At 41.2% G+C, this 10,315-nt stretch overlaps 1 protein-coding gene across 1 annotated transcript; it reads left to right on the forward strand.

Moving 5' to 3' along the window:
• The first annotated feature begins 4,062 nt into the window (after positions 1-4,062).
• Positions 4,063-10,240, forward strand: LOC118217168 (aquaporin-8-like). Its single transcript, XM_035398991.1, has 5 exons — positions 4,063-4,434; positions 5,652-5,778; positions 8,158-8,372; positions 8,767-8,901; positions 9,638-10,240. Exons 1-5 carry the CDS (start codon positions 4,067-4,069, stop codon positions 9,678-9,680), a joined length of 888 nt encoding a protein of 295 aa, XP_035254882.1. The 5' UTR covers positions 4,063-4,066; the 3' UTR covers positions 9,681-10,240.
• Positions 10,241-10,315: the final 75 nt, after the last annotated feature.

The raw sequence follows: 10,315 nt of genomic DNA on the forward strand, positions 1-10,315 counted from the left end.
CCCTTCCACAATTAGGGGGGTCGGTTGTGCATTACAGTGCCTTTGGTCACTCATCAGTAGTAAAATAAGTAATAAATTATTGAACTACCCATGTAAAATTGAACTTTCTAATATGATGCTAATATGAACTTTCTAATATGATGCTGACTCTGTTAGTTCCGGCCCTGACAGTTGAGGACTCTAAACCCCCCACTGTAAATAATATGTATAGGCATGGGGCACCAAGCTGTAACTTACATACATTTCATTTTAGAACAATTATGGCGGCCCCTTGCGGTCGCGGGGCACTAATCAGCCACTTATTGCCCTGGATGCTGAAATTATTTTTATTGGCTTCTTTTTATTTTATTTATTTATTTATTTTTATTTTTATTTTTTTTGTGGCAAAAAATGAATTGCGTTAATAATGTTCTTGAATGACGCACAGGCGACTTTATAATTTGAAGAACAGGGCATGCTACATTTTACTGGCAAAACTGTGGCCTGCAAAGACCATACAGGTAGGTCGATTTAACACTTGCGCAAAAAAAAAAAAAACAGGGCCAAGTTACACGAATTTATATAGGAAACATTGGGTAGCATAGCTTTGGAATAAAGCTTGTTTAATTTTTGTGAGCTAAGATAGCCAATATTGTTTGTCATAACTTGGCATCATTTTGATATCAATACTTTTTATGTCAGGCCTAGATTTAGCAAATTTTCAGTAATGACATATAGACAGTGCTTTGTATGTGTGAGTAACTTACCATTATGTTTAAAACTTGTTTTGTTTGTTTGTATTTTTGCGATAATCATCTGCTTTTCACCTACATGATGTCTTAAAAACAGACAAATATTTAGATTGATTTATGGACTGAAATAGGAATGAAATTGTCTGTACTCTGGTGACATGTTTATGACTAGCAATGGAGAGCTGCAATGGTTGCTATGGAATTAGATTCCTATGGAGTATGGAGCATTCAATACCGCCATTGCTTTTCAATCGTTAGATTTTAGCCATAAAACGCCATTCCTTTTAAATTGTATTACAGAGAGTAGATTTGTAGAAATACATATTGGTCAATCTCAGGCACTTAGCATCAAATAATAAGAGGAGAAATGTCCCTGAATAAACTATGAGAAACTGTACATATACAGTTAAATGCAAAAGTACTGGGACAGCTACACAAGTAACAAGTAATAATAAATACACCAACCTAAATGTATTAGTTCATACCATATAATTGAGCAGTTTAATGTATCTTACTGTTGGAAATTGTGGAATCAACTTGGAACATGTACAGCGCCGTGAAAAAGTATTTTCCCCCTTCCTGATTTTAGCATGTGTGTGTGTGTGTGTGTGTGTGTGTGTGCAGGTTTCGGTAGCCTAAAATTTTGAAATATTATGTGACATATGTTTTATTTTATCTGACTAATCATTATCATTTGCATTTTATATGTTACTATGCCGAGGGTTTCGTCCAGATTTCGGAAGGAAAATTTAGTAACTCCGTAACCTTCGAAGTTGTGGTCAGTGGGTTCACGGCCATTGACTCACGGGGTCTCCTGAGGGCAGTGGTCACATTTGTAATTACGTTATATTTAATCGTGGCCTTAACTCCATCATGGCTTATCTTATTGTGTAAACGGGCCATGCGATAACCCCGGAGGGTGGCGCTCGTCTGTTTGCGCAAGCCTTCCTCACGGCAGCGTCACCATGTTTTACGCCTTCCGTCCCGTGGCTTTCTGCTACAAGAGTCTTTAACTTAATTGTGACAACGTTTCGTCAGTTTATTCATGAATTTGTTTGGTAAATTGCAGCCTATTGAATATTTTACCTATACGCCTATTATGACTATTCTTATATTAATTAAAAGACAGCGCTTACCATGGCTAAACAAGCCATCCCATAATTTCACGTATATTTCAAATACAATGTCAAATGTTCATTCTCTGTTTTTTTATTTTTTATTTTTTTATTTAATAGTTTGTTTAAGATTGGCCCAAGCATTGTTATATGATTATGGCTATGTTTTTTATTTAGAGAAATACCATTTGCGCTTTGGCTGCCGTTGTAAAGCTAGCACGTCGCCAGAAATTTCTAGAAATATCTAAAATATACTTTATCGCGCGCAAAAAAAAAAAAAAAAAAAAAACTATCTGGGTCAGTACATAGGACATCCTTTGGATTCTTTCATAATGTCACCTTTTGATTATTTTACTGGGCTTAGAAAGTACAGGAAAGCACAGGCGCATCGTGTATCTATTCAACACACCGGCGGTTTACTGCAACACGTGTGCAAACGTTTCCTTGTTAAATAACTCTGACATTGAACACTGACATTGCTGTGTGCTCACTTGTGTAGTGCGCTGGAGTTTGTCCCTACCTTTACAGAATGTAAGCACGCATTGCTCTCTTATTATGTTACTTCGTTCTGAGTTTTGCTCTAACCAGAATGAACAAGAAATGTAAATGCATTGTTTTCCTAAGATTACATTTAATTTCCTGGGCCAATGCACAGCGTGATTAGATTGAATTTCAATCAGATAAAATCTGAATGATCTCATCTAGAGGTGTTGGCCTTTGGTTGCCTCACATGGTTTCCCTCCAATTGTAACTTTTCTCTTATATAATCCTTACTGCTGTAACATGGAGTTACTCCCCTTCTGTGGATTCCTCCATCTAGCTGGCTGTCATAGCCTTGCTTTGCTTGTCTCAGACAGACATGCACCCATACGTCTTGCTCTAAACTGAGATGGTGTGCAGTGCACAGAAACTGAGAAATCAAAACCACCATGTTTCATCTGCCCAGCCATTGTTCAGCAGCTATTTCTCACTGGAGAAAGAACCAGTAGGTTAAAAGCAGTGCTCCTTCCTGCTGTCAGCAGTTATGTACACAGTAGCCAACAAGTGTATATAAGGCTGGCCACCAAATCATTGATGCATCATTCATGTTTATGTCTGTTTGTAAGCTAGTGTTTGTTTGTTTGTGTGTGTGTGTGTGTGTGTGTGTGTGTGTGTGTGTGCATGTATGTTACTAGTGTATGAGTGTCAGAGATAGAGGGGGGTGTGGTTAAGCACTACTAGCACTGAACAACATAATTTTAATTATTTTATTTTTCCCTTGTGTGATTGTATAGTGAACATCAGGGCCCTTTTTAGATGATGGATTGTTTTTTACCTTGAGATTTTGGCTAATTAAACCATTTAATTTGGTCACTACTATCTGCCTGGTGTTTCATTTTACATCATATTTTTCTGTTTTCCTGCACATTCATATTTTTGTCCACATTCAAACATGGAAATGTTTACAAGATATCTCATCAGAACACAAATGCCAAGTTGTGACAAGCAGGATAAAAATGCGAGACTTCAAACTGTAGATACAGATCATGGCACTTTTACCTTTTTAAAACTGCTATATCCACAGACACTTCCCTTATCTTTACTGTCTGCTCAGTTATAACTAACTGAACCTTATAAACGCCGATCTAAGGCGATAACCTACCTCACAAAGACACGAGACATTGTGCTGGGTGAAAACAGGAGGCATTTTACCCTGCTCATCTTCATAAAGGTGTTAAAAGGCATGTGAAACCTGATCCCTGAAACCTAAGCAGTTGGTCCTTTTCTCATTTTTGTTGCTGTCTTCAATTGCATGTAATTCCTGGCACTTCTCTGTGTTGTGCGTTTCAAAGCAGTTTGAGTCTCATAGAAGAAGCAGTCCAACAGTATCATTTTATCTTTAACTTTCATTAAAGACTGATTGTATGATTATGATTGTTTATTATTATTATTATTATTATTATTATTATTATTGATTGGTGATGACAGTGCAGAGCATTCTTGTTATGTGACAGGCTTGAAGTACCCCCCCCCCCCCCCCCCCCCCCTCCATGCATCTTTCAATCAAGAAGAACCATTACATTCAACTTGATGATTGGCAGATCAAATTGGTTGCTGATCTTAAGGTGAAAACAAAAAACCGGCAGACTCTGCGGCATTTAACCCCCCTTACCCCCGTGTGTTTACCTCCCGCCCCCTGCCCCCCCCCCCCCCCACCCCTGGCCTTATCAGCGCATTCATATGTGTCTATGGAACGTACTGTCAGAGCACAGATCAGCCAAAGGTGCATTCAGCTGCCTGAGAAGCCGTCCCGACATGGAGAGCAAGGCAGAGGCTATCGAGGTTTCCCCTGGCAACGCCGGGGATCTGGAGCTGGGGGCGAAGTGGCGGGAAGGCCAGGGGGAGGCCCAGGCTGGTCCGCGGCGCGCGCCGTGCGGTTTCGAGCGCTACGTCCAGCCCTGCCTGGCCGAGCTGCTGGGCTCGGCGCTCTTCATCTTCACCGGCTGCCTCGCCGTCATCGAGAACACCGAGGGCACCGGGAGGCTCCAGCCCGCCCTGGCGCACGGCCTGGCCCTGGCCATCGTCATCGCCGTCCTCGGGGCCATCAGGTAGGCAGGACCAGGGGGACGGGCGCTGGGGATGGGGTGCGGGACACCTGGGAGTTTTTTTTTTTCTTCCTTTTTTTTTGAAAATTCACCTTTTCTTTAAATTTCTGTTATCCAGCAATATACCTATATACCTTGTTTAGCTCCATGTCTCCAAGGATCTATTTTGGGAATGAAAGATGTTTAGATGTTTCTGTAAGAAAGACCAGAAGCAGTGCAAATTATTAGGTTTACATGTATTTTTTAAATCTAAGAAATACCACATTTTTAAAACCTCTTTCCAGCCTTGTTAAAGTCCAGGGATGATTTTATCATATAGTCTGTCCTGTTTGTTGTGCCACATGTGAAATGAAATGTAAGATTTTTAAAATCATCACTGTGGAATTTTTAAGAGTTCAATTTATTCCGCCGTACTTGTGTAAGTAGAACAATAAATGCAGGCACGTCTTCGTTTCAAAACAGGTAGTTTAGTGTAGCAAAGGAACTAGTGGGTCTGTTACCCAAGTACAGATGAACAAAGAACCAACAAATGACGGAGAGTTAAGAGGGGGGTAAACTGGGGGGGTAAACTGGGGGGGTAAACTGTGGCTCCCATGTTTTCCAACAGTCACCATATCAGATTTTAAAGCAGCAGAGAGTCCTTCCCTTTAGACTTCTCAGAGTGCTTCCAGCCAATGGAAACTTAAACTGGGCTTAAATTGAAGGCGATAGTAAGATCTGAGACAGGAATTGGTTGCCACGGTGTTTTTCTGCTACGGAATGTGATGTGGGTTTGCCTGCTTTCCACTGATGAGTGCCCAGCACATGGCTGCCTCAAGAGTACTGTTTAACCCAGATGGACTGGGTCGTCATTCACACCTAACTTTGACTTCTCCCACAGCCTCAGGTGGCAAAGTTATTTTTTGTGATCCCTGAACTGCGAGTGATGCTTATGAATAAAAAAGAAACCAACGCTTGCTTTTCAAAAGTGAAATATTCAAACAAGCAAAAGTTACAGATTTTTTTGAATGGAATTGAATTCTAGGCCTGGATCTCTGTAAAGTTCTTTCCAGGGCTGTGCCCACTTGCCCTGATCGGAAGATAGACCTCCCTCCATAATCATGATGACCTTAGACCTCTCACGTGATGTCCTCAGAGGTTGTGATCTCAAAATGGCTTTGATTAGGTTAAGAGGAGATGCCTTTAATGTCTCACCCGGTTCTTGCCTTGTACCCCCACAGTGGCGGCCATTTCAACCCAGCTGTGTCGCTCTCGGTCTGCTTTATCGGGGGTCTCAACCTGGCCCTGCTCGTCCCCTACATCTTGGCCCAGCTGTGTGGGGGCATGATCGGGGCTGGACTGGCCAAGGTAGGTCCACTCCTCCTCCCATACCCATTATGTTCTCTACCTGCACTAGTATGGACCAACCGATTTACCTATTTATTTGAGAATTGTTCATTAACAATTACATAATGATATTGGAACTGTTTTGGTACCCTTATAATTTTTTAAGCATTTATGGCAACAACAAAAAAAGTTCAAGTTAAATCATTATTCAGAAAAAATTTCTTCTTTTGTGCAATTGTGTGTGCTTGTTAGTAACCCGCTTGATTAAAATGACTAGAGTTTGATAGAAGTGTTTCACATTTTTGCATGCATCTAGAGACATTGAAAAACAAGGTTTGTAACTTATATTTGACTCAGGTCTGCAGCAAAGTAATACATGTTGTATGTTATGTGGCAGTGGATTAATCTGAATGTAAGTGCGTGATAAAGCAATCAGTCAAGGGCACAGTCAACATCATCTCCGTCGAGTTCCACCTGTGTTTATTTTAAATCCCACTCTCTTTACTGCACACTCTTTTCAATCATTTTTAATGAATTAATTGAAATGAAAGTTTTATAACTTCAAACATTCAGACAAATTGATACATATTTAACTCCCCAGCTCCCCAATTGATACATATTTAACTCCCCAGCTCTCTTGTATGACAGTAAAATCTACTGTGGGGATCTAGTTGTGGGAATCTTTCTGCGGTGCTGGATCCCGTCCCGAGTTGTGAAAACACCTGGGCTTGTGGTTTATCATCCCCCAACCGCACCTGCGCTCCTCACCGCCCCTCCGGGCGGCCGTGGGCCGATAACGCGATTGTGATGTTTTTGTGAAGGAGCTCGTTCAGACAGATAAGCTTTTTAACCCCTCCGTCAGTGATTAACAGAGGGGTCTCCAGGGGGCTTTAACCACAACCTGCAACAAAGGAGGACCTCTAGCCTCATCAAAGCGAGTCCAGGATCCCATCGGATGGGCTATGCGTTAGAACTACCTAGAAACTCTGATTTCATCAGCAGGAGAAGGCTGAGGTGACTTGATTCAATCAAAGTCTAAAGCAGAGACAGACAGACAGCAAAAGCCTGGCTGCCTTTTGTCCTCAATTATGTTGTACAATATTTAAACCTTCGCTGCAAAGAGAAACTCAATTTTTTTTTTAATCTAAAGGGTAGGCCGCAACAGAAACTCCAATTTCTGTTGAAGTGTCTAGTTTTTTTTGGCTTTTAAACCGTGCAGTTCAGTTGAAAATTTCCCTTTCTCGTTGGCTGTCATGAATTTAGGTTTTTTCTTTGTTTTTTGCTAATGTGTTTACAGTGCTGCAATGTGATAAGCAACATTTCCTGAAAACATCTCATACACATGGTAGCCATTAACCGCACAGGCAGTCCAAGTGACGAGCCAATTGGTGAAAACATTTTTGCAGTACATACTGGAGGTTTTATGAAAATTCGTCGAACGATGTTTTTATTTTTAAAATGTAACATATCACTTTTCACTTCCCTCACAAATTAATTTTTTTATTAACACTGTAAATAATGTAGCGTGGAATGTTTTACTTCCCTGGATCTCTGCTTGGTTAATGGTGATTCAGTGTTTATCAGGTTTTATCAGTAAAATAACATTAAGTAGCCATCTTTTTTCTTTTGGGTCTGTAAAATGTGAGCCAAATCAATGGTGGGGTTTAAAAAAGAATGCCCTGGTATGTGCCTAATGATCCCTCTCAGTCATCAACAACACAATAATTTCACACCTTCTGGGTGTTTTATCTTGGTCAGATAAGTTATCTTGTATGATATGCATACTAGGAACTGCCTTCCATTCCTGCTTAGAGTATAAAATGTGCGTGAGCGTGTGTGTGTGCGTGTGTGTGCATGTGTGCTTACATGCATGCTATGGTTCCAAAACTGCTTTCATGTTGGTTGTAAAATTCCACACACTTTGCCCTGTGTCTTTGAACTCTATAATAGCTGTTGTCCCATTTCCAGATTACGCCAATATACACTGAAACAATCTCAAGACTCCACAGAATGTATACCTGCTAAAAATGAAATGTATAAGGAATGTCATTTAAATATTAGTACTGTACTGTACTAAGTACTGTAAAAGTACTGTACCTTTTGTTAGAAAATGCAAATGTTATGAATGCTTTTATGTACATTATTTTGAACATGAAGTGGATACATACTCAAAATATGTCCCAAAATCAAAGAGAACAAGATATCATATTTGATCGTGTCTCTTTTTGTTATTTTTGATGTTAATATGTGCATTCTGGGGGTTTACTCAGTTTAAATGTGGTGAAATGAAAGCTCGTCTGTACATGGTAAAATAAACAGAATCATGGCGCAGCTATGCAATGGCTTATTATGACTATGTGACTCTCTTCGGTGTAACAGTGTAATTATCCCTCCCTACAGGCTATCTCTACCCCACATAGCTACGCCAATGCCACAGGTGCAGCCTTCAGTTCGGTGCAGGCCGACGCCCAGGTGTGGCCCGCAGTGCTGGCCGAGGCGGTGATGACGCTGTTTCTCACCATGGTGGTGTGCATGGGGGCGGTCAACAGCCAGACCAGGGGGCTCCTGGCACCCCTCTGCATCGGCCTTACTGTGGTGGCCAATATCCTGGCTGGGTACGGCTTTTAAAAATCAGTGTTAAGTTCTCAATGTCCGTATGGGTGGATATTAATGTTCTATGGTGCCTTGTAATAAAGTTGCAATGTTAGGCAAACGTCACAATTTGAAAACCTTTCTAAAAGCATGTAAAAGGCTTGTTTGGGAATATCGTGAGGGCATACATTCACTGAGAAATTTCTGCAAAGATCTCCTGAGGTGCCTTAAAGCATTTTATGTATTTAGCCAAGGAGTACCCAGAAAACGCTCGTTGACCAATCACGTGAATTGTGTATTACGTGAATCTTTTTATTTTCACCAACGGAAAGTCGAGCTTCAATAATCAGTATAGCGAGGGTATTTTTTTACGTGAATGAAACGGGAGCTAAACGTCTTTTTGTTTTGCGTTTTCAGGGGCGCGGTGTCCGGCGCCTGCATGAACCCAGCCCGCGCGTTCGGCCCAGCAGTTGTGGCGAACGTCTGGGGCTACCACTGGATCTACTGGGTGGGCCCTATGGCGGGGGCTCTGCTCACGGTCGGCTTCGTAAGGTAGAGTCCAAACTCCCCTTAAACCAAGATTACCATAGTGCTGTTCTGTCAACTACAGCCTACCCTTCCCTATCGCAAGGAGACCATTATGAGCCATTATATTGCCATTACATGGGAAACGTTTAGCTTCAGTCCCATCTGTGCCAAAGCTTCCCTTGTTCAAGAAGAATCGAACTTGTGAGTTGTCTGGCCCTACATTTTGAACAATTACCCCTGAAGGTGTGTATGAAGGGTGCCCCTTCATGCAATAAATTGTGATGATGTGCCCTCTAGAGTAAGAAAATTCGGTAACGTGTCTTAATGAGTGCCCTTCTAGTGGAGAAAACGTGATGCAGTGCCCTGTAAGGTGCCCTTACAATGGTCTAAACTTGACGTTCCCTATGGGTGCCCTTCCAATGGAAAGGGGCGCCGTTATGAAGTGCCCTCTATGCCGCCCCTACATGACAGTGTCCCAAAGGGTGCCCTTTCCAGTAGAGAAAATGGGATGCAGTGCTGTATAGGGTACTCCTACATGCGTGAGAATGTGGGGAAGTTTCCTAATGGGTGCCCTTTTTATGTTTTCTCCCCTGCCCTTCAAACAGCTTGAGTCCGCCACTGGTCCAGCAATAAAATGATTATCTTAGTGACTTCAAAGCTGGTGTTTGAAATCAGATCTTAACCGCGTTAGATTTTTGTTTAATTCCACATCCCTCATTGCATCTTTCTGTTTTTCCCGTTTTCTTTTTGATGTCCACAGACTCCTGCTGGGTGACCGGGCGATACGCGTGCTTCTGAAGTAACAGGCTTAAGTTGCAACAGTAAGCCTCGAGGAAGATCGTTCCAATATCCACGTGAAGGAATAAACCCTCCTAAAACGGCTCGGTTCTATTTCAAGCCATTAAGGGATTATTCATGCCAACTGCAGTAGCTGGTAGCTACGGTAATTTTTTAGCCACCATTCACTTATTCACCTTTCACTGCAGGAATATACTGTAGGCTATAGTATGTATATATATATATATATATACCATATATATATATACTGTGCACTTAGGGCACGTAAATAGCCTGCCTATTTAAAAAGGAAACATCAAATAGCCATACGTGTCTGAACACACTACATAGGACTACGCTGTAAAAATATCCTCCGCCCCCGTAAAAAAAAAACGGTGCTGCCACTGAAAATCAATTTACTGAAGGGAAAATACTGTATACATCCGGTTATTTAGCTGCTATTTAACTGTTATCATAAATCCTATTTTATGGGGTTTATATATGCAACAAATATAAATGTATACTATGCAATATTCCAGCGATTGTTTTCTTTTTAACAGTAGGCTAACCATTATAGGCTACCGTTTTGTTATGGAGGAAGCTCATATTGCCAATAAACATATATTATATACTATGTATAAAATTAGAAACCAAGATAAAT

Source organism: Anguilla anguilla, chromosome 17, assembly GCF_013347855.1.
Source record: "Anguilla anguilla isolate fAngAng1 chromosome 17, fAngAng1.pri, whole genome shotgun sequence".
NCBI lineage: Eukaryota > Metazoa > Chordata > Actinopteri > Anguilliformes > Anguillidae > Anguilla > Anguilla anguilla.